The 23,690-nt window shown below is 43.3% G+C and overlaps 1 protein-coding gene across 2 annotated transcripts; it reads right to left on the bottom strand.

Moving 5' to 3' along the window:
* Nucleotides 1-7,295: 7,295 nt before the first annotated feature.
* Nucleotides 7,296-22,997, bottom strand: MTCH2 (mitochondrial carrier 2). Of its 2 annotated transcripts, XM_020870681.2 has the most exons (13): nt 22,811-22,996; nt 20,329-20,413; nt 20,068-20,174; nt 16,326-16,352; nt 16,069-16,131; nt 14,505-14,562; nt 14,196-14,247; nt 13,796-13,855; nt 12,484-12,577; nt 11,497-11,544; nt 10,845-10,912; nt 9,363-9,438; nt 7,296-7,505 (listed from the first exon to the last, which is right to left on the bottom strand). In XM_020870681.2, the coding sequence occupies exons 1-13, from the start codon at nt 22,895-22,897 to the stop codon at nt 7,419-7,421; spliced, it is 912 nt and encodes a 303-aa protein (XP_020726340.1). In that variant the 5' UTR covers nt 22,898-22,996; the 3' UTR covers nt 7,296-7,418. The 2 variants fall into 2 exon arrangements, with proteins under 2 accessions (XP_020726340.1, XP_020726344.1); XM_020870685.2 differs by lacking the exon at nt 16,326-16,352 and having other exon boundaries at nt 22,811-22,997.
* Nucleotides 22,998-23,690: the final 693 nt, after the last annotated feature.

Genomic DNA, 23,690 nt, shown 5'->3' with positions numbered 1-23,690 from the left:
TCTGGCCGAGCTGGGTCTTCTGGACACGCTGCAGGGTGTGTCTGTGCCTGGTGAGCCCTCCTGTGATGACGCACACCCCCACAACCCTCAGACCCTGGAGTCTGCAGATACGGAGGGCCGACTGTTCATGGATTCAGTGAGGCTGGCTCAGACGTGGCCAGTAGTGCACCCCATCCCCGAGACATACCGAATGGAACGGTTTACAGATGGAACTTCCCTAAGAGATCTTCACTCTTGATATTACAAGCTCTATGACCACGTGAGTGAAGCTGCTATCTATCACCTAGTTGCCGAGTGGAGTGAGCCTGTCTGAGGGAAACCAGCCAGAGGCGGGCCCAAGGGATACGGGCCCGTGAGAGTCCTGAGGCCTTTGTTTGCCTCCAACAGATTAACCACTGGCCATTTTTGTTGTTTGAGCCAATAAATTTCTTTCCTTTTTTTTTTTGGCTGCACTGGAGCTATGTGGGATCTTAGTTCCCTGACCAAAGACTGAAACTGCACTCCTTGCATTGGACTCGAGGCATCTTCACCACTGGACTGCTGGGGAAGTATCTAAATCCCATCTCTTCACTAAGCAAGTTTGTTGGGCTTGTGAGTATGCAACCATTATATACAATGATATATATATATCTCTACATGGTTATAAAATCACAAGTTCTCTCTCATCATTTCACTTTACCTCCTTGTTTAAATCAGTTCCCCTATTTTTATGTGGCAAAACAGAACTCAGTATATGTGCATGACATATTAGAAATTCTCCAGGCTTGCAGGCCCAGATCTGGATCCTGGCTTTGTCATTTATTAGTCTTGGGCAAACCAGTTAAACCTGAACTTCACTTTTCTATCAATAAAACGGGATTTTTTTTTTGGTTTATATGGCTGCTTTATGGGTTGAAGCTAATGGATGTATGGGCAGATCATGCCATAGGCCACCAATAAACGCTCTATTATTAGGTGGTAAGTAGGGCTTCCCTGATGGCTTCCCTCAGTGGTAAAGAACCTACCTGCCAATGCAGGAGACACAGGCTCAATCCCTGGGTCGGGAAGATCCCCTGGAGAAGGAACGGCAACCCACTCCAGTATTCTTGCCTGGAGAATCCCATGGACAGAGGGGCCTGGTAGGCTACAGCCCATGGGTTCACAAAAGTCGAACCCAACTTAGTGACTAAACCACCACCACCACCTTACACTATCTCAACAGCTTTTACTCCGTACCGCTGTCTATAGGGGCACCTCTTTCCAGGCGACACTCTTAACCACCGTGGTTTCCAAGTTGATCATGGCCTTGTCCAAGGAGAGTGCAGAAACTTTCGGGAAAAAATGAAAGATGAGGAGGTGGACAGGAATTTGAAAGCTCAAATGGTGGAGGAGAGATGAAATTAGCCTTTTTAAAAAACATTTGCAACTGCAGAACTCTACACCCACTTTCTATTTATAAATATCCTCATCTCCCGGCTTGGCCCCTCCTGCACAAGACTCCAGCGGAAGAGACAGACCCAAAGAGCAGCTGCGAGCCAGGTACAGAGGCGCAGAGCAGAGGAGGCTGGAGGAGGAGAAGCGCCCGCCTGACGTGGGTCAGGTGCGGGGATTCAAGGATGCTGGGGCAGTACGTCTTAGGAAACTTACGTCAGAAAGTCTCTGGTCCCTTGCCGAAAGCCTGCACAGGCAGAGGCCCCTTTTCTCCATAACCGGATCACGCCACCGAGCTCCAGCTTTACTGCCTGCTGTCCCGCGCTGGTGGCGGGAAGACAAGCTGGAAGGCCGCCGCGGAGATGACGCAGCAAGGCAGTGGGGACAAAGGGAGGGTGACAAACTCAAGGCACTTCTGAGAATCCAGCCCCGACTTCTGAGAAGAGGGAGGGTGGACAGGGCTCGGCATTATCTCCAGGCTTTCAGCTTGGGAAACAGGGTGATCAGGAAGCGTGGAGTAAAGTCTGAGAATTCGAGCACCAGCGCAGGCTCGGGGAGATGGGCTGAAAGGTCATTGAATCTGAAGATCGTGAACAAACATTTACTGAGGACTGCGTGTTAGGGACTGTCCTGGGTGCTTGCAATAGAGCAGAAAAACAGCACTGAAGAAATGTGAGGACTGTCAACGGAGATGCAATTCCACTTTCCCTCAACTCTCAGCCTTCACTAGTTCTGTGGCTTTGCCCAAATTATCTGTACTTGTACAATATCACCTTACCTTCTAAATCTTAAATAACCACAACAGCTACCACATTCCAAAAAGTTACTGTGACACTGAGGTCAAATCTTTGCTCCAGTAAGAGGAGCATAACCCTCATTTTAGACATGAGGAGCTGGAAGCTTAATACAATCAAATAACTAGTCCCAGGTCACAGGGCTGCTAAGTGACAGAGGTGGGAATTGCTCCCCTCCTGCCAACCTGCCCTCGGAGGACCAGCTCCAAGTCCACTCCTCCATGAAGCCTTCCCCGAGCTCTGCCTGCAACGGGACATGAGCTTTTTCTCTTGTGGATCCCAGGGAGCTTGGTTTCAACTTCTAGCACATTCTGCCTGTCTGACAGGCATCACTGCAAGTGTACCAGGGTTAGATTTTTTTTCTTTGGCCTCAAAGAGAAAAAATGGAGTGTGGGGCCTTAGTTCCCTGACCAGGGATCAAACCAGCGCCCCCTGCACTGGAAGCATGGAGTTTTAACCACTGGACTGGCAGGGAAATCCCAGGCCTTGGTTTTCTGCACATGGCTCTATTTAACCCTCCCAGCTTCCTGAGTCCTGAGGCTCTCGTCAGACTACGCCATTCCCTCTGCAGAGGAAGGCCAAGGGGGACACTGAGACCGACTGAACTCCCCACCGCCCCGAGCAGGGCTCCCCACGGAGTGCCCCAGGGCTGCGCTCGCAGCCTCTCGGTGTGGCCCCTTGGGCCCCTCAGGGAGCAAGGGCGAGGCGCTGGGCCGGGAGGCAGGGAGCTGCCTGCGGCTCAGGGCGGCTCTGCCGTCGCCGTCTTCACCCTCCCCGTTCCCTTCCAGCCAGAGGACACCCACCAGCCTCCGGGGCGCCAGCGGGGCAGGGCCGCAGGCAGGGCGGAAAGTCGGTGGGTGCACTTCTTGTCCTTATCTCACCTCTGGCTCTTCGTACTACTCAGGCTGGAACTAGAAACTGCAAAGCCTAATAGATTTTTCCGTGGAAATGTGACATTACCAGGAACAGTCAGTCCATTCTTCTGGCTGCCTGATGGAGGCAAAAACTAGTGCCAGAAAAGGTTCTTGTCCCAGGGGGCTTCTTGGATATTGGAGGGGGCGGTTTGCTTCACTACTTACTCCCCATCTCCGGCAGTTGGCGAGTCTGCAAAAACTCCTCCAGGTCACATTTTTGTTTCTCCCCCTTTTCCAAAGCACTGTTCTTCAGCCATTTTGGACTAATCTGAATATATTTGGAAACATTCTTTTTCGGGGTGGTAGTAAGTTGGTTCCAGAACAACTGTGGTTTTTAAGACAAAATGTGGCTAATTGATCCCAGACAGGAGACTGCGGCCTCGACTGCAGAGGAATCCACTTATGTGAGCAAGGCACATGGGCTTTTCAACATTTCCTCTTACGACAGTGTGTTTGGAAGACCTGCCTCCCCCCAAGACAGCTTGGCAAGGCAGCAAACAGAGGAGGAAGCTGACTCATATGGACAAAGTTGGTGGGAAGGGAAACAGTTGCTTTAGAAAATTAATTGCTGCTACTAGCCAAGATATTCTTCTCAAAAGATTTCTTTTTTGGGGGGGGGGGGTGTTCGTGGCAAAAGGACCTTTCATTTGCAACTCTCTCTAGGACAAAAATCAGAGCTCAAGATTCTGATTCTCTCAAGTCTGATGAGACAATAAAATGAGGGATCAATAGAGGGACAAAAAATGAGATGTCACATGTGACATCCTTAACCCTAAAAATAAAAAATCTCTCCAGAGGAGATAAGACACACATCTTTGTCTACATTCAAGAACAAGCTCCTGAGGAATTCTCTGGCACTCCAGTGATTAGAACTTTGTGCTTCCACTGCCGAGGGTGCAGGTTTGATCCTTGGTTGGGGAACTAAGATCCCAGAGTTGCATGGCTCCACCAAAACAAAAAACAAAAGAAAGAATAAAAAAGAAAAAACAAAACAAAACACCACCCCAAAAGTACAAAGATACAAATTACTATGGCACCTAGGGAGGCAGCATGAATGAACCCATTCAACAGGCAAGTATGTTCCAGAAGAATCCACTGAAGGAATTCCCTGGTGGTCCGGTTATGACTCCATGCCTTCACTGCTGAGGGTCCAGGTTTAATCTCTAGTTACAGAACGAAGATCCCATGAGCCAAGGGGAAAAAAAAAAAAGAATCCAGTGAGGAGCTGACATGTAAATAAACCACTTTCAAAAACTGTTATCCTTCAAATGGAGTAGGAGTTCCAATACACTGAACTGATGTGCTTATAGGAATAAATCCTTCCCATACAGTAAGTGTTCCATCTGTATAAATCCCAATAGCCTAGAAAAGAAATGGTCATCATTTCTATCTTCAGTTGCTTCACCTATTTATCATTCTGCAGAGGCAAAACACCAGGTTCTCTTCTGACTAAAGACCATTTTACACTATTCTGCAGAAGGCTTTTTTCTTTGGTTCAGTGATTTGACTAAAAGGGAGGGCACTTTTCCTCAGACGCATGAATCCCTCACCATGCGGTTCACTGGCTACTTTTTCTCAGCATTTCATTGCTTCTATGAAGCAGCAAACACACCTTGCAATTGGACTCAGGTTTGAACTTGGCTCTGAAACATACTAGCTATATAATTCTGAATAGCTACTTGGGTCTCATTTTCTTTATTTCTAAAGTAGACACACCTACTGTACCAAAGATTATGAGAAGTCAAGCTTACATGACAGGTACGCCAGTCACTACCACTGTTCTCGTTTCCCTTCTCTGCCACACACGGCACCTTAAACTGACCAACTTCATGCACTCTCACTTCACCAGCTACACTTTTCCTATAAAGCCCAGGGAGGCTGCTGTTTCAGTGGGCCTGTTTTGAAGGGATAAATATAATTTTTTCCCACAGATTTTCAGATCAGAGAGAAGTGATGCCACTGCTGGGTAAGCCCTGAACTCTGTGGGGTGTGGTCTCTCTTCTGTCAGTTTAGTTGGCAATATCATTACAAGCCTTGGGGGAGGAGAGTTTGAAGGCAAAGATCTTGTCCAGTTGGGAGGACTTAAGAGAGACTTCAGAAAGAGATGACCCTAGAACTGAATTTTACCATACAGGGAACACTCCAAGGGGGAGAGGGAAAGGACGACATTTCCAGAGGAGGAAATCATATAGCAAAACTATGGTATGTTCAGGTAACATAAGAAGCTGGGATACAGGACTAGGTTTAAAGTTTCTTTCATCCTGAAGTTGTCTGTATAGCCTGGTACTTTTAAAGCACCCAAAGTTCCAGGAAACCCCACATTCTCTCCTTCAGCCAAGCTTCAGTGACCAGCACACTCCCCAGAGGGAGCAGTTCCTGGCAACTTAGCTCAGCTCAGCCAAGGCAAACCACCTGTACCAGCTTCCCAAGTACAGCCTACAGAGATAATCCTTATCTAGGTTTACATGATTTACCTATGAGTCAGTTCATTGTTTCTTCTGTGTGTATCTTAAGAGGACCTACCTACCTGTATTTACTAGCCCTGGAATAAACTTCTGAATATGTTCACGGCTTATAAAATTTTCATGGAGGACCACAGATGTGGTCCTCTTGCATGAAAAATCCCATGGACAAGAGGAGCCGAGGGGGCTACAGTCCATGGGGTCACAGGGAGTTGGACACGACCGAACAAAAAGCAGAGGTGTAGTACCCTTATCGGATTTAGAGCCTGGATGCAGTGAGATGGATCAGCCAGTATGTTGATTAAACCCAGGCCTCGGTGAAATTTTTCCACAGCCCAACTTTCATAGGCAAAAACCGGAGCCTTGGCGCCCTCTGGAGGCAGACTGGTTCTCATAGTCAGACAAGCTTCCCAACTAGGCAGGCGTGTGTGAGGACAGAAGCCACAGGGTCATAAACATGGCAGTTTCCTAGATCATCTTTACTTGAAGATTTTTTTGGGGGGGGAAAAAAAGTAGGTAATGCAAAACATTTTAATATTAAAACAAATGCAGATAATATTGAATAGAATATAAAATTTACATTACTTTTTGAAACAAAGAGACATCAAAGACATTTCAAGGTAAGCTACTCACGAGCTTCAGGCTGTATTCTTAAACTCAGGGTGTGGGGGTGAGGAGAGAAGACCCTGCATGCACAGTCTAACACTGTGGGTGCTGCTGCTTTGACGGGAAGTAGAGAATTCTTCTGAGAAACAGCAAATGAAGCATTTACTCATTTGGCAACAACCCAGTGGATTATTTAAATAAGTAAAACCAAATGTTTTCTCATTTTAAGAGCATTTTAACCTGCTTGGAAAAGGCCTGAGTAAAATAAGAGCTTTATATTTGAGTGGAAATTTATTTCCTTCTAAAGTGATTTTCCCCCTACTATGAATGCTAACATGCCTAACTGAGAGTGACATGCGAGCTGGTCAGCAGTCAGACATGAGGTTACAAGCTCACCATCCAAGGGTGTCATGAGGAATGAAAAACAAACTACTCACCGTCTGCAATGACAAAATGCAAACAAAATAAAAAACGGAACAAAAGATTATATACAGTTAGAACTGTATAATGATGTGATTTAGGGACTGTCAAGGCTAATGCTACAGTATTTGCTTTTCATATTTCATATGACATTAAGAATTTCTTTGAGGGGTGAAAAAGGAGCCATTACACTTCCTTTCCAAATCCTGCTTATTCTCTGTAACTGTCCTTTTTTCCTGTTGGCAACACAATTTACTGCTCTGCGATAACAGCGTACAGCTTTTCTAGGGTAGGTTAGCTGTGTGCTGTCCTTTCTTTGAGGTATGAGAGACAGTGTTAATTAAACGTGCTAAGAAGAATATGCTGGGAGGCAGACTCCAGTGGATGCTGCTGAGTTTTAAGGTCTACCAAAGAAAAGGTAGCTTATAACTTCCAGTATCATTTGCCTTATTCATTTTCTTAAGTTTTACAGAATTATTTCTCTTTGCTCATGGGACTGTACTCTCTTCATTTTACAAAGCCTTAAATTAAGACTTAAATTGCATGACAACTTGCCGGTACCTTTAAGTAAATGCAACTTCTTATTTTAAGTAAAATAACCTGGAGTAAAAATGTCCCATTTCATGGGGGAGTATCAGTAGTAAATCATGTGCTGGGAAAAAGAACAAAAAAGGCAGACACCAAACACCTCCATTTTCCCAAGATTAAATGATTATTAAAAAAGCGCGCCACACCGTATAGAAATCAACATTCTCTCCCATAATTCTGTGCGTCTGGGACTATAGAAATGTCACTGTCCCTGCCCCACATCTTCAAATTAACATTCTCAGGTCACAACAGTAAGTCTTCCCAAAAGGGACCTTCCGGAAAAACAAGCTATTTCCTCGGCTCATATTTCCCTGAAAGAAAAATAAAATAAATACAAATAAAATCTAGTGTGAAAACGAGGTCAGCTAGTCCAAAGCAGCAGAGACATCCAACTGGACATATTTCTGAGAAACGAAATGACGAAAATGACCAGACTATCACTATGGGGCAGCAACGTGCCATCTCTGACACAAGCTGAGCCTCTGAGCAACTACCTACCATTTTGACACGTGGATAAAGGCAAGTATCTCTTATCTATTTAGACAGATATTCCCAGTCCAGTTTCTGGCTCTGCTATTTGCTAGTTAGCTGGGCTATCAAGTGCGTCAATTCTTATCAAGTGTCATGAACAGTCCTAACACGTAGTAAGCGCCAGCCTGTATTTGCATTTTTTTTTCTTGGCTGCACGCATGTGGAATCTTAGTTTCCTGATCAGGCTTGGAACCCATGCCCCTTGCAGTATAAGTGAGGAGTCAACCTCTGGACCACTGGGGAAGTCCCCATGTCAGTTTTTATTTGTTTTGAATGAAATGGTCAGACGTCTAGGGAGTACTTATAAAATCTTATAATTCAAGTAGTCATGTTGTGAGTTTAATTGAGCAGACTCTTAACTTAGACAGCCTGCACGTAGATCCTGCTCTCCCAAATACAGGCTGTGTGATCGTGGGTTACACAACTGGCATTATTTAACTGTTCAAAGTCCCAGTTTCTTCATATGTGAGGTGGAATGGTACAGTACAGTATCTCTCCTCACTAGGTTATTTTGAGGGTTGCATGAGCTGAAACCTGGAGAACTCTCAGCATGAGGCCTCGTATACAGTGAATGATCAATAAACATTCGCTGTTGTCTCAAGCACTTAAAGGATCAACTGTAAAGTGTCTGATACCCTAATAATTTTCTATTTGGTTTCTTTCTATAGCAGAGGGTTGAATGTTCATGTTAGGTCTGTCTGGCAACCATCCAAGCATCCTGGCCTGGGCTCACAGAGGGGCTTGCTGGGCCCACTGAGCAAAAGCCCCCCAACTGAGGCCTCTGCATTCAGAGTTCAGGCTGGGAGGCCTGAGCCCTGGGAACAAAGGCCTTTCTCATCGGTGTCACCAGTGCTATAAGAGCATGCAACAAAGAGCTTCCTCATACACTTCCCTCCACAGTCCTTTACAAAGTGCTTCCCACTCAAAAACAGCTTTCAACTGATGGCCACTTTAAGTGATTCCATGTTAAATTTAGCACACAGCCACTCATTATTTTGGTTCCTATTAAAGCTCTGCCTAGACTGATCAAGAATTTTTGGTTGAAAAATAAAAATAAAAAAAGAATTTTTGGTTACCCCATAGCAAAAAAAAACACAAAAAACTGGAATCTGGACACCGCATCCACTAATGTGACTACAGAAGTAAAAACAGCTCTGTTGACATCACTGTGACAAATAATGTCATAAACAAGCAACTATTTCTCAGCTTTTCTAAATATATTAGAAAGTATATTTCAGAATATATTCTGAAAAGTTACAAGAAGATGAATCTTGGAAAAGTTGGAAAAGTAATCTGAAATCAAGGGCATCATTTTAATAACCAGAATAACTGACTGCACAGGCCTTATTTATAATTTGAATGTAACCACTCAAACAGGTTCCAGATCACATCCAGGAATTCTTCCTTCTTCATTACCTCTCCTGATGATTTCTTTTTTTTTTTCTGATAATTCTAAGCAGCATATTTTACAACTATGCCAGAGTGACATATGGACCACTAAAAAGGATATATTAACTGGTAACTAAAGGATAACCTACAAGAATTAACCTGGGATCCCAGAGACCTCTAAGAAAACAAGCAAAAACAAAACAAAACAAAATACGAGGGGAGAAGGAGGGAGGGAGGGAGAGAAGTACCTCTTTCTGTAGCATGCACCAGCAATCTATCCAAGAAGAATATATTGGGGCATAGGGAGGGCATCCACCAGCAAGCCTGAAATAGAAAGAGAGATTAGTTACCGAAGTCAATATTTATAAAACCTTCTCTCAAGAGCTCAATAGATCTTGGTCAAAATATTCTGCCTGGAAGGTTCCTTGAGAAGCAATTTTAGCAGTTCTGTAGAAACAAATTCTATTGGCACAGGGGAACAACCGAGAATCCAAAACAGATCCCACTTTCTTACATTTAGGTTTCGAATCATAAAGAGAAACTTTATGTATTTTCTAAAACATCGAGGTTTTAATTAGTGGACAAGTGAAATTCTAGAACATAGTAATTATATGATTAAAGAGCATTTAAAACTATGTGGTGTTCAAAAGACTCCGAACATGACCGTGGACGGTGGAGTGAGACTGGTGACCCCCTGCTCTCACTCACGTGTAAAGCCTGTCTTCTCTGAGAGTGAAAGCCAGGCACTCAGTCATGTCTGACTCTTTGTGACCCCAGGGACTATAGTCCACCAGGCTCCTCTGTCCACGGGATTCTCCAGGCAAGAATACTGGAGTGGGTTCCATTTCCTTCTCTAGGGGATCTTCCCTACCCAGGGATCAAACCCAGGTCTCCCGCATTGTGGGTAGACTCTACGGACTGAGCCACCAGCGAAGCCACTTCTCTAAAAAACTGCAAATGAGAACACCACACTTAACTCATCCTTCAAGCATGCTCTGGGCTACAATGTGGCAGCCGATCCACAAACCACAAAACAAACAGAATACGGTAACTGTGCTCAAAATGCTACACAGCTACCAATTTGATACCTTGTTTGAAAACAGTGACATGTCTAATGTCATACTGTGATGGGTACCCTAGTGGAACAGAATTAAATCAAGAGGTTAAAACTTCTGTCCAACCTGGTAGTCACCTGGCACCTAGAAATCAGTGGTGTCTACCCCCCGCCCCGCCCCTCCTTCCCAGTCAATACATGAAAGGTGAAGAAACTTTCCATTTTCAACCAAATTTTCTACTTTTCTTACTTTAAAACACTTTTTCCATGAAGCCCTGATGAAAAACAGGTACAGGTTGCCATTCAATCCCTAACATACCTTTCATAACGTTCATAAGAGAGGATAAGGATTTAGTATAAAGGAAAGATGTGAAAGTAATCTGATCATTATTCCACTATTTTCAGAAAAGAACCTAGACTACTGGGCAAGTACACGCTATTTATAAGCACTTGAGAAATATTATTTGTGCCCTTCTCTATTTCAAAACAGGATATGAAGAGACTGCTTATAATATAAATTGATGGCATTGCTGGTGTATGGGGCAGACAGAAAAAAATTAGGAAATCTATTCATAGCATCACCTGTACTTATCCTCACCAAATGTCTACTAGGACTGCTCTGCCTGTCAGGCATACAGGCAACCAACTACTAGGATAAGAAATGCAAGGCACTTACCCACAGTTGTTGACAGCCATAAGATTAGAGACAAGCACAAAGGGATAGGTCAACATACTGGCAAAAAACTGTAAAGAGGGAAGAAACAGCTAAGTTATTAAATTATTCCTAGTCTCTCTCATTTTTCTCCTTCCTCACCCTCAGTCCTAGCGCCACTGTGCTCAAACATGCCAACACTGCTTTTGCTTTCTCTATATCCCAGGTTAAGACTAAATTACACACTTTTGGGTCTGGAGATATTTCTCCCCTTACCATGCAACCTTTTAACCAACGGTCAGAAGACTCTTACTCTGTGACTGAGCCTCATTCAAATACAGCTGAACTTCAACATTTAAAACTAAGTACAATAAGCATTTCAGAACAGCCCTGAAGAAAACAAGAAAACATAAACATCTTTCCAAAGACAATGGAAGCTACTTCAAAAGTCAACCACTAGAAGACTCCACATGATTAAAGACACTGGCGTTTTCAGCATCCATTCAGCAGGACACAGGAGGAAGCAGGGGCAGTCTGTGCTGAGAAATGCCCACTGACCCCCTGTGAAAGCTGGCCAACACCAAACTATGTGGGCTTGTTACTACTCTTACTGTGATGCAGGTTCAAAGAAAACAAAACTACTACTAAAAGGTTAAAAGGATGTTTAAAAACTTACTCCTGTGACAGCTTGGGAATAACTCTTCATTTCATTCATGGTGGAAACCTATAACAGGAAGAAAGCCTTTATTACAACAAGTGAGAAAATTAAGCTGATATTAACATCTAATTGTGCCCTCCCCCATATCAAAACAGTCTATTTCTGAATTCAAGTTCTTTGACAACCTGAAAATTAATTTATAGGATGAAAACATAAAAGACTGGGTAGGAGCATAAAAAGGCAGTGGTCAAAATGATCACCCTGACTCAACATTAATATGCAAGTTCATACAAGACTAGGATGGCTAAAGAAAGAAAATCTAGGATGGCTTCTAGGAACTAATATAATGGCCTCAGGATTTCAAAAGCACCAGGAAGTGAACCCCCGGAAACCACGTTGTTGGTACTCTGAGGGCCAAATCACTCCTTCTATACACACCCAGCTGCGTCCCAGATGCTGTGGGGAAGATCAGTCTCTATATTCAAGTAACCAAGCGCATGGATTTTTGGTCCTACCTCTGGCCTGGGTGTGTTCTCGTTTCCACCATGCTATGGAACTCTCTTGTGTTCAAAGAGGTCTACAGCTGCTGAGGCTGCAGAAACATGACTTTTAGGGAAAGCTGATTTCTCACCCCACCCCGGCCCAGGCTGAAGTTTCCAGAAAGCCCAATATAAGAGTCCCCTGAGCACTTCCAATTAGATGAAACACCTGAATATACGATAGAACTATCCTGCTTCACGGTGTCCTCTAACATTAGGTATCAATAAAGAAGCTATCTCCTTGTAGACTCTTAGGCTCACCCTGCCACACCCTTTCCAGGTGCCTCTCTCTATGGTAAACAGCATAGATCATTCCATTAGCCTTCAAAAATCGAACTGTTAATGTTTAGCTATATAATGGGGAGTCTCATTTAACCAACTGCCATCTTACTGTAAAGCTAACCTAGCTGCCAGGTGGGCACTGGGAAGTCAGCACCAGTGTTATCTCATCAAGAGCCCAACCTACCCCACTATCCAGTGCATAGGTATTGACGAGGTAGGCCAGTGAGTTACAGAGCCACAAGGAAATGATGTCACCAAGGAGGCGAGGAATGAGACCCCTGCGTGAAGAAACAATGAAAAGAAGAACCAAGAGATGTGATCGGTTGAAAGATAATTCACTCATTTATATTTATTTATATAAATCATATAACTATTTATCCTTCAATTAAAAAATAAATAAATAAAAGATTCTGAAACATTCTAGGGAACTGAAAGGAACCGAATACCAGAACATAACCAGTTCATTCTAATTAACACAACTGCTCTTTACCAGCAGAGCCGCCAGGGAAGCCCGGTCTAATTAACACAACTGCTCTTGAGGCTAATCTCTTGACTTGCACTCTCATGTTTAAAATGAGAGCTTTAAACGCTACATACCTCTAAGCTGTGGCCAATGGCTCAACTTACTATTAATAACCATAATCAGGGAGGCCAATGATTTGCCTACTTCAGAGAAGAGACTTAAGTATGACTATTGCTAGACTACTTGATATCCAAATTTGGCCATGCAAAAGATGAGAAAAATGACAAAATGAAAATGGCCCAAACATGGACACAGGTGAGAGGCATCAGAAAACACACTTCCGGCCTAGGTAAGCTAGGCGAGGCAGTGTGCAACGATTGGACAAATGTTACCTCACAGACTGAAGACCAAGGATTAAATGCCACTTCTACTACTTATCAGCAAATGAACTTCCCAGAGCATCACTTTTGTTTTTTTTAATCTCTAAAATGAGAATAATAATAGCTATCTTGTCTATTTTCCAGAATATTTATGATACTCAAACAAAAATCAACGATGTAGAAACACTGAAAATTAACAAGGACCATTTAGTTAATAATGCAGTTTTTGTCATTAACAGAACTAAGGTAGTAGCCTAAGTTCTTCTAAAGTAAATTCAAGGGAAAGAACACAGTACACAAACATACTCTGAGGATAAGAAAGATACCTATTAGATAGTTTTCCACTTTTCCAAACTGAACTTTCCTCATTTTATCAACTATATAGCAACCGAGAACTTACCATGAGGGTAGAAACTTGAAATGAATTTATTTATTAAAAAAACCTCTCCTTTCAACCATTTCAGATGCGCAGAGCAAAAGTTTGGGATCTCTTACAAGACCATTTAAGTCAGAGGGGCCAAAACAGAGTTTAACATGAAATAAACCCAGAGAGCACATTTTCCCTGAGGCTGAAACAAGGAGTCATGTCCTCGTTCTCATTAAAGCTTCCTACTCACACAAAAATCACACCCACAAATCAGTAATTTACTCACGCAAAAAATCCGAGGATGCCCTCTTCCCGATAGATGGTTGCTATGGAGTCGCAAAGCCCACTAGGTTTAGGAGGAGGAAAGGTGAAGTGCATTCAGGTTACAAGGATCAGTTACCACCCTGGACAAGGCGAAATTTACACCCCACCCCTCCCCTTTCTGCCTCCCTCATTCCGCAAAGACAGATGAACCCAGAAACACAAGGGGAGGTACTGCTACCTCAGGGTGTAGTCACATGGAGTCAGGGCGAATTCTGGCTTCAGTGGGGGTGTGTGTGTGTGTGTGTGTAGGTCAAATGATATAAGATATATGAATCTGCTTTGCAACCTCTAAGGCATCACAGACATGTAAAATATTTGGCATCAACAGATCTCCTTGAAGACTTGAAAACAGAAATACTTACCAGTACTTGGATTCTCTGCCAATGAATTGTACCATAGATCTCAGAGTGATCACTAAAGAATACAGAGGAAAGATTTTTAAGCTACATCCAGATAAACTTTAATAGCCCTGAAAAAAAAAAGAAGTTTTGCTCATCTATAGACACTTTTGGTATCTGGATAAACTGGATAAAAACCAAAACAAGCAAAGCAAAAGCACACAGGCAAGGCACTTTAGTGAACTCTCATGTCAACTTATGGAAGTAGACAGCAGACATCATGATACAGAGAGAGAGAAAAAGTCGAATTTCAGTTGTCCACTGCAAACCTACCATGGAAGGGATGTGTGATGAGAGTCGCAGCAGAACGAGCCATCATCTCCCGAGTTGTCTAGAAACAATCAACACACACACTTGTGAAACCTGAATACGTGACACTTAAGGTTCCTGTGAGAAGTCACGCGGGCGGACACTGCAGAGTGACAGTGGGCGACACAGGGCTCCTGCCCTTCCCGGACTCAGCATGAGTAGCCCGAAGAGGATGCAATACGACACGATATCATTCCAGCACAGCTTTCACTCGGGGATTTCAACGTTATGTCTCAAAATTTCTCAGTAAAGCAGATTTCTATCATCATCTCGAAGAACAACAAAAGCAAAGAAACCGGGAAAGGGACGTCCCTGGCGGTCTGGGCTTGAAACGCAGGAGGGGTGCTGACCTAGCTGGGGTGAACTGTGAGGACTGTATTTAGACTGTTAAGTGGCTCTCTCACTGTGAGTGATCTCAGAGACTCTGATATCTACACTGGGCAAATGTCAGGCTCTATTCAATCTCACCGACATCTTGAGGACAGCAGAACAATTCTGGTTTGGTTTTTCAACCACAACCCTGTAACTAACTGCGCAGTATCCTGCAGCTCCTATATTTATCTCAGTTTATCTTTCTTATCCAGGATTCTGTAAAGAGGTTAGTAAAAAAACTCAATCACAATACATGGAGGTAGGTTGTAAATACAGAAGGTCTGTCATTCATTTTTGCACTTAGTTAAGAGATCCCTCACCTCTACTCTAATGGTAGTTCTAAGAGCCACAGGATGAACTAAATGAAGTTAAGAAAATATAAAACACATATTAACACATGTATCTCTGTGCTCCTTGCTCAGTCACTGCTCAGCCGTGTCCGACTCTTTGTGACCCCAGGGACTGTAGCCCAGCAGGCTCCTCTGTCCATGGTGTTTCCCAGGCAAGGATACTGGAGTGGGTTGCCATCTCCTTCTCCAAGGGATCTTCCCGATTCAGGGATTGAACTGGATCTCTTGAGGCTCCTGCACCAGCAGGTGGGTTCTCTACCACTATGCCATCCAGAAAGTCATGATACATGTTCCTGAAGGCAGCTTTTACTGAAAATCATGACCTTACTAGAGACAATTAGATAATGTCAAGACTAAGAAATAAAAGAGTATTATTAAGTTAGGCATGCAACCAACTCCAATGGCAGAAGACAGGGGTGGGAAGTGAATGAAGAGGGTATTTCAAAGTCAGAATAATGTTGTAAAAGCATTTCTAGATATACAATGTCCAACACATGCAGGGCCTCGGCTACTATATTACTATATGTTAACACTTCCAGGCCAGAGATTTTCAACTCTATTATAAGAAGTTTCAATAGAAACCTCTTCAATATTAACGATGAAATGAGTGGGCAAAATGTTTCCTTGAAATGCATACACTCCAAACAGCAAGCAATGCTTTTTTCTCTCTTTCTATTCTTCATGCAGTAAAGCCCATATTAAATCGAAGGTTTAATTTGCCTTGGAACACTGAACATACAGGCCTGATGATCCTGATTCCATAACTGCCACTCCGCTCTGATTTAGACAGATCATAATCATCTCACCTCCTTGATAACCCGGTCAAAGGAAGATGAAACTTCTTTCTGTACATTTCCAGATCCTGACTCCTGGAAATCAAAATGAAAGACCACTATCGTGATGGTTTTCAACAGAACTGGTCAAACCGGTGGCCACCCTGTATAAAAACAATCTCCACAATGAAAGGAAAGCTGACTGCTTGTCCCTTTTCCTAAAGAGGACAAAGAGCAGCAGAGGCTCGCAGGGAAAATGGGCTCAAGCATACACATTGGCTTCAACATACCTCAGCCTTGTCACATTCCTGGTAATGCTACAAAGGAAGAGAAAAGAAAAGAATGCTTAGGTCTATCACAGTGTCACTGAGACAGGACATAAAAGGAAAACCCTATTGATGCGCAGAAATTAAAATGGTTGATTTTGGGGGGGGCGGGGGCTGTAAATTTCCCATTAACTTCTAATTAACACTTGGAAATATTAACATTAACACAAGTGTCTTTAAGACGATCCTGTTGCTAAGTTTAACACACTGATTGGGCAACTCATAAAAAAACTCGTATTTAAGAGAAGAAAAAGAAGGGACTTCCCAGGTGGTCCAGTGGTTAAGATTCCACGCTCCCAGTACAGGACCCGGGTCCTAATCAGGGAACTAGATCCTCCCGCTCCAACTAAGAGCTCGCATGCTGCTAGTAAAAGATCCCACACGCCCCACCTAAGACTAGGTGCAGCCGAATAAATTAAATAAATATTTATTTATTTTTATTTTTTATTTATTTTTAAAATAAATATTTAAAAAGAAAAAGGAAAACAAAACTCCAAGAACATTATTTTTTGAACACACACTAACAAAATAAACTGGTAAAAACAGTGCTTCCCAGGCGGTGTTAGTAGTAAAGAACCTGCCTGTCAATTTAGAAGCCCTAAGAGACACAGGTTTGATCCCTGAGTCAGGAGGATCCACTGGAGGAGGGCATGGCAACCCACTCCCTATTTTCTTGCCTGGAGAATCCCATGGACAGAGGTGTCTAACAGGCTACAGTCCATGGGGTCGCAAAGAATCACACACAACTGAAACAACTTAGCACACAGTCAGAGGACTAAGGCCACGGAAAAACTCAGGTCCAATACCAAATTAGGGCAAGATGCTTTCCTTCCCTGTACAAAGAACAGAGAATGGGCACTAAGTCCCAATAGCTAAACCTGCCTCACTCTTCCTTTTGAATTTGACTGTTTCTGAGCCAAACAAGAGAGAAGATGCCTTCTTAACTCCGGCAAAGATACATGAAACTGCCAGAGCTTAGGCTGCATTGGAAGAGGAAATATTATTTGTGGGAAACAAGATGGGCTAGGTGAAATATAAGAACCAGACAACTGACTTCCTAGACACAATGAGGTTTAAAAAATAGACACTTGTCTTTTGCAAAAAGAACTGCATTTCTTAAAAAGAAAATCAGAGGGAAGAGAACAAACATCACAAAGTGAAATGATGGTTTTTGGCCAAATTCCAGATCTTTGGCCAGAAATTAATTCTAACAGTTTCAGGCATCTTTAAAAATTCTCACTCATTTCTAGACTTTGGTTTTCACTGTTAATAAAATTTTCAATCGTCTCTTCTACATTATCCTGAACAGATTTCAATTTAATTCTTGTTCAGATATACAGAACTCTTTCTAACAAAGTCTGAAACAGTCTCGTCAGTCCTAAACTGGTCTTTCTTCTTGACCGTGTAAACTGCTTTGGTTCGAAGTGTAGCACCAAGGCCCTGTTCTGCTCACTTGGCTCCGTGTGAACACATGCTCTGGGTACCTGGCTACCTCACTGGTCTAACTTTTCCTTTACATAAAGGAACTTGAGCAATTCAAGAGTAATTACAAGAGTAATTCCACTCTTGCTCTAAGTCTACACATTAACCTCTTTGAACTAGATGACAACTGTTTTCCCATGTGAAAACTTCCCTGGAGGTCCAGTGGTGAAGACTCTTCGCTTCCACTCCAAGAGGCATGGGTTTTTCCTGGTTGAAGAACTAAGATTCCACATGATGTCTGAAGCATAGATTTAAAAAAAAAAATCTAAACCTCACTTAGGTAACAGCAACACTTTCACTGCACCAGATAGTGGTGTGGCTGGAAAACAGAGTAGTAACCCACCAAAAATATCAGCCCATTAACACTCCATCACTCTGACCCACGTCAAAGTCACTCAGCTGTGACTCTCTGCGACCCCATGGATTATGCAGTGCATGGAATTCTCCAGGCCAGAATAATGGAATACCATTTTGGGTGACCCTGACCCATGGGCCACCCAAAATAGTGGCTCATCAGTCCACGGGCATGATGACAAGAGTAAGTATAATGAATAACAAAACTGCTTCCACAAGAGGAACTAACTGGAAAACCTCTCCAAATCAATTCAACAAAGTCTGAAGAGAATTTAAAACCCAAGCTAATCAGCATGAAACTGTTCAACAAAATCTTGATTTGCTCATCAAACGATAACACATTTTAATCCAGTAGAACTGGGGAACTGTTAAAGCCTACTTTAAAAAGTGCATGGAGGACTGTACCGAGTACTGCTTGAAATAAACAGTTTGTAAACATTTGGAATTGAACACATCTGATATATAGGTTGAAAATACTACATAGATTTGGTTAGCAAATACTGCTATACTTTTAAGAACTAGAGCACAGAAGGTAATATATCTTTGGCGCCAGTGGGAGACAGAATAATGAACAAGAAAACCTATTAATTTTATATTCTCAATCCTACTCATATTGAACTGTTCTAAACGGTACAGGATTTGTATGTACAACACCTCTACAAATATACCAAGAGGCAACTCTGCTGACCTACACTGTAACTGGTGCAACTGAAACAAGTACAGTCAAAGGATTTAAAGCTAAAAGAAGCCAGTAAAACAAAAGGGTAACTATGAAAGAAATGTAATCGTGATGTTTTTAAAAACACTTTATGAAACAACTCAAACACACAGAATAATTAAGGAAACGATTCATTGCCTCTGCAGCACCTTCTAAGCTTAAACAGACGTTAACATTTTGACCTTTCTGATTAAAATTTCTTGCCTTTGTAAAATAAACTGCCACAGATATAGCTAAAGTTCCAACCTTCATTTCCTTCCCTCTTCTCAAAAGTAACCACTACCCTTGTAGTCAATGCACACACTTGGGTGAGGTTTTCTTTAAAAACAAGCATTCAAATTTACGCAGTATAACACAAAAAGAAAGAGTGCACAAAACACAAATGCACAGTGGAATAAATAATTAAATGGGAAATATCCACATAGCCATGGTCCAGATCAGTGAAAATCATTTCCATTACCCTCGTATCCCACGCGTGGTCTCCCTTCCTCTTCCCATAAATAAACACTATCCTGACTTTAACGCTTATCTTGTTAAGTTTAAAAAAAAAGTTTGTCACAGAAAATATTTTACTAGGAGTAACACTAGGAATAAGAGGAAAATAAAATCAGAAATGTATGTTTTAACCAGTTTCCTTCGTCTTTTGAAGAAATAAGATGAGTTAGGCATGAATGCTTAGTCTTTAAGTCAAGTTTGACTGCAACCCCATGGACTGTAGCCCACCAGGCTCCTCTGTCCATGGGATTTTCCAGGCAATACTGGCGTGGGTTGCCATTTCCTTTTCCAGGGGATCTTCCCAACCCAGGGGTTGAACCTGAGGCTCCTGTCCCATCTCCCCCATTGCATGCAGATTCTTTACTAATGAAGGAAGCCCCAAATAAGCTATTCAGGAGCTCAAATAAGTGCACTTAATTTCTACTCAGAACACCTGGTCCAGAGGAAGCTTGTGTAGATCAAAATCAATTACTTCATTTTAGACAAATTCTCCTTGCTTCCCAGGAAAGAATTAAGAATGAGTATTTCAAGTACATGTTTTTCAAGAGGAAGAAAGGCCATGGATATAAATATATCTTTGCAATTGCTCTTAATCTGTAGGACAAACTGTAGTTAAAAGGTAATCTAAATCTATGGGAAGATGGATTTTCTTATTACCTGTAAAACTTTACCATGGACCACAGTTCCAAGGACTCCTGAACACAGTCTTGGAGTTAAGCCTGTGAACAATCCACGCTTCCCATCAATGCTCGCAATGTGCTGAGCTAAGAACACAAATCAGAGATTTACATTCTAGCTCAAAGAAATGGTCACAAAGAAATTTCAAGAAAACATGCTTTCGATACATTTTCTTCAGTGACTCCTGCCTGTCACACTTGCCAATGTCACCCAATTCTAAATAAATCAGAAAACACTCACCATAACAAAAGAGCCCAGGAAGCTGACAGACTTGCCGCCCAAAAATATTTCGTCCTACTGTTGGAGCGAGAGGCTCATATCCCACCTTTGAAAATAAGAGGATGTATCAATATTAGGCGACATTCCTAGGAATGCCTGGGTTGCAAGGTCTTGAATAAAGAACAAATTTAGAATTACAACTTTAACACAAGTTAAAATGCAGTGTATGTTTTCTAAGACAGTAATGAAGTTATCACCCCTGTTCTTGTTTTTTGTCTTGTTTTGTTTTCAACTTTGGCACTTGGTTAAGACTGGTTTCAATAAACTCCAAGTTTTCTTTCGGTTCACATTCTATAAAAAAAACACCCATGTAGCTGAGATAGACTAGTATTAAACTGAAAACAGAATAAGGGAACTTTTGTGTTAAGAAAGCTACAGTTTACTGAGGATGCACAAAAGTATTTTCTAAAGAAAATCTAGCTTTTTTTTTTAAAAATATTTGGACAAAGTGATTGACTAAGCCAGTGTCAACTTCATATTTGGCTAGCAAGACAAACCACTCAAAGGCAAACGCAGATACAGCTTGATAATTCATTTGGGAAACAATTATAAACTAAATCTGTATTAGAGGAGCAGACAGTCATGAAAAATCTAATGAAGGCCATTTTAGAGTTAGTTTCATCATGTTATCTCTACAATATGTTCAGAGTCTTTAGTGCCAAAGAGATCCTCGAGTTAATGAATGCTGTTGGACATGGTCTTGACTCTCTATTGCTGTGATTCTCAACCTATTCAATTGAAGAACTCCAGAAAGGCTCACAGTGCAACTATTTTTAAAACTGAGTATTTGGGAATTTCACCAAAACCCCCGAGACACTTGGCAACACAAGGATGTTGTGCAATCAGGATTAAGGAGTTTCTTTTTTTTTTTTTATTAAGGAGTTTCTGAGGCAACAGTTCTGATTGTCACTAGAAAACCCTGCCTCCTGGATAATGACTGAGTAATGGGCTTATACCAGATTTATGGCAAAATGCTTTCATCTCAGATACTACCTAGCTAAAAATGTGCCAACTCTGTTTTAGATGTCAGAGTACATTTCAAAAATTTGTTCTTTTTGTATTTTTTGACCACATTATGCAGCTGGTGGGGATCTTAGTTCCCTGATCAGGGACTGAACCTCGGCCCTTGGCAGTAAAAGCATGGACCTCCAGAGAATTCCCTTTGTTCTTAATTTTAAAAAAATATTTATTTACTTGGCTGTGCCAGGTCTCAGCAGCAGCAGTCGGCAATCTTTGTTGTGGCATGCAGGATCTAGTTGCCTGATCAGGGATTCCCCAAGTGGGTCGGGTGGGGGTCTCCAAGACTTAGCCACTGGATCACCAGGGAAGTTCCACTGTTCTTAATTTAAATAACTCATTTTACAATAGTTTTTTATTTATAGGTTCTGAATCCTCATGAGTCAACATGTTGTATGAATGAGTATCATAAACTGAAAAATAAGAAATGGGGACTTCCCCAGTGTCATGCCTCTTTTTGACAGAAAGGTGGGTGGTGGGGACAGGGCTTCTATCCTTGGTACCATGCATGATGTAATGACCTCAACACTCAACAAAGTTTCAAAAATTAAAGACCTGTCCAGGGAAATCTAGAAAGGCAATTGAAAACACTATCATCAGTTAAAACCTGGCATACCTGCCTGTGAATAGAAAACACCCCTTAAGAATTATTTCACAGACGATTAGAAACTAATATATACACTTAAAACTCTCTAACAAAACTTTCGGCTGAACTGATGTCCAGCTCTGACAGATGGGATTTTCACTGTCATGAGCCACATGGGCTGCTGCTGGAGAGAGCTCAGTGCATCCTTCCGAAATTTGACTCAGCAACCACTTGATTATCACTTCTGAATGAGCTCCTTGTGTTTCTCTGGGTATCTGGTGCTAAAATCTCGGAACAGAAAAGCAGCAATAATAGTAGCCAAAAAAAAAAAAGAAGAAGAGGAAGAAGAAGAAGGGGAAACAAAAGCTAACAAAACGTGGGCTCCCCTTAAATCTCAAATTTGTCTTTAACAGATTTCACATCTTGCGTTTGCGGCGGGGGACAAGAGAAGAACGCTCATTTCAGAGGAGCGGAGGGGGGAAAGGTTGGGAAGACCTTGGCGGCGCCCGGTCAGGATCGATCTCAGGGAAGAGAAAACAAAGTTCACGGGAGCCAGCGGGCAGGGCAGGGCAGGGCAGGGCAGGGCGGCAGCTGGGCTACCGGGAAAGGAGCGGGCCTCACGGCTCGGCTAGAAGGCGAGACTTCGGGAAGGCCCACGGGCAGTGGGAGCTCCGCGGACGGAGTCGTCCCTGCGGGGAAGGAAGGCGCGAGCAGCAAAGAAGGAGCAGCAGCATCTCAGGAGACTGAAGGCCCGGAAGGCGGGAGCCGGTCCTCGGGCGCCCTGGGCAGCGGCCACCAAACAGGGCGCCGAACGGGGGAAGGAATGGCGACGACTCATACCTGGATGAGCACCTTCACGTACATGAGCGGCTGGGACAGGATGGTGAGACCGGAGCCCAGGAGCACCTGACTGGCCGCGTCCGCCATGATGGCACCCGCGGACGGACAGACAGACAGACCGAGCCACCAAGCGACCGAGCCGGTCCCGGGTCACGTGCCAGGGCCGCCGGCTTCACTGGCCCGCCCGCGGCGCGCGCGCGCGCGCACGCACACTCCGGCGCGCGCCTCCCCGCTCAGTCCCCGCCCACCGCCCCGCCCTCAGAAACGGCAGGCGCTCGCGAGCCGGCGCAGAAGTCGGGGGCGGGGCTTACGGGCCCGGGCGCACGCGTCCTGTGCTGGGATTCCCCGCCCTCCACTAGGAACCGGCCATTTCTCCTGCGCTTGCGCATGCAGAGAGCTTCCGGGTGGGGAAGAATGGGCGTGGCAATGGGGCCTGACCCTGTCGGCAAAAGCAAGGTCAGATGAATGAAAGGAATTTTAACAGATTCTTCGATACTCTTGCCTCTGCACTTGAGCTTTTGGGATCAGCAATGTAAGGTCCAAAGAATATTCAGCGTCAGAATCATAAATAATCTTAGTTCAGTTCAGTCGCTCAGTCGTGTCCGACTCTGCAACCCCATGGACTGCAGCACGCCAGGCTTCCCTGTCCATCGCCAACTCCCGGAGTTTACTCAAACCCATGTCCATCGCATCGGTGATGCCATCCAACCATCTCATCCTCTGTCGTCCCGTTCTCCTGCCTTCAGTCTTCCCCAACATCAGGGTCTTTTCCAGTGAGTCAGTTCTTTGCATCAGGTGGCCAAAGTATTGGCGTTTCAGTTTCCGCATCAGTCCTTCCAATGAATATTCAGGACTGCTTTCCTTTAGGATGGACTGGTTG

This window comes from Odocoileus virginianus, chromosome 10 (assembly GCF_023699985.2).
Source record: "Odocoileus virginianus isolate 20LAN1187 ecotype Illinois chromosome 10, Ovbor_1.2, whole genome shotgun sequence".
NCBI lineage: Eukaryota > Metazoa > Chordata > Mammalia > Artiodactyla > Cervidae > Odocoileus > Odocoileus virginianus.
This window is presented reverse-complemented; position numbering and strand designations above follow the sequence as displayed.

Bases quoted from the DNA above. Each gene is read 5' to 3' on its own strand.
- MTCH2 (XM_020870681.2), bottom strand. From the start codon at position 22,897: ATGGCGGACGCGGCCAGTCAGGTGCTCCTGGGCTCCGGTCTCACCATC. The intron at 14,248-14,504 runs GTAGGTTTGCAG...TGTATTCTTTAG, and splicing joins CATCACACATCCCTTCCATG to TGATCACTCTGAGATCTATG. The intron at 13,856-14,195 runs GTAAGTATTTCT...TCCTAAACCTAG, and splicing joins GGCAGAGAATCCAAGTACTG to TGGGCTTTGCGACTCCATAG.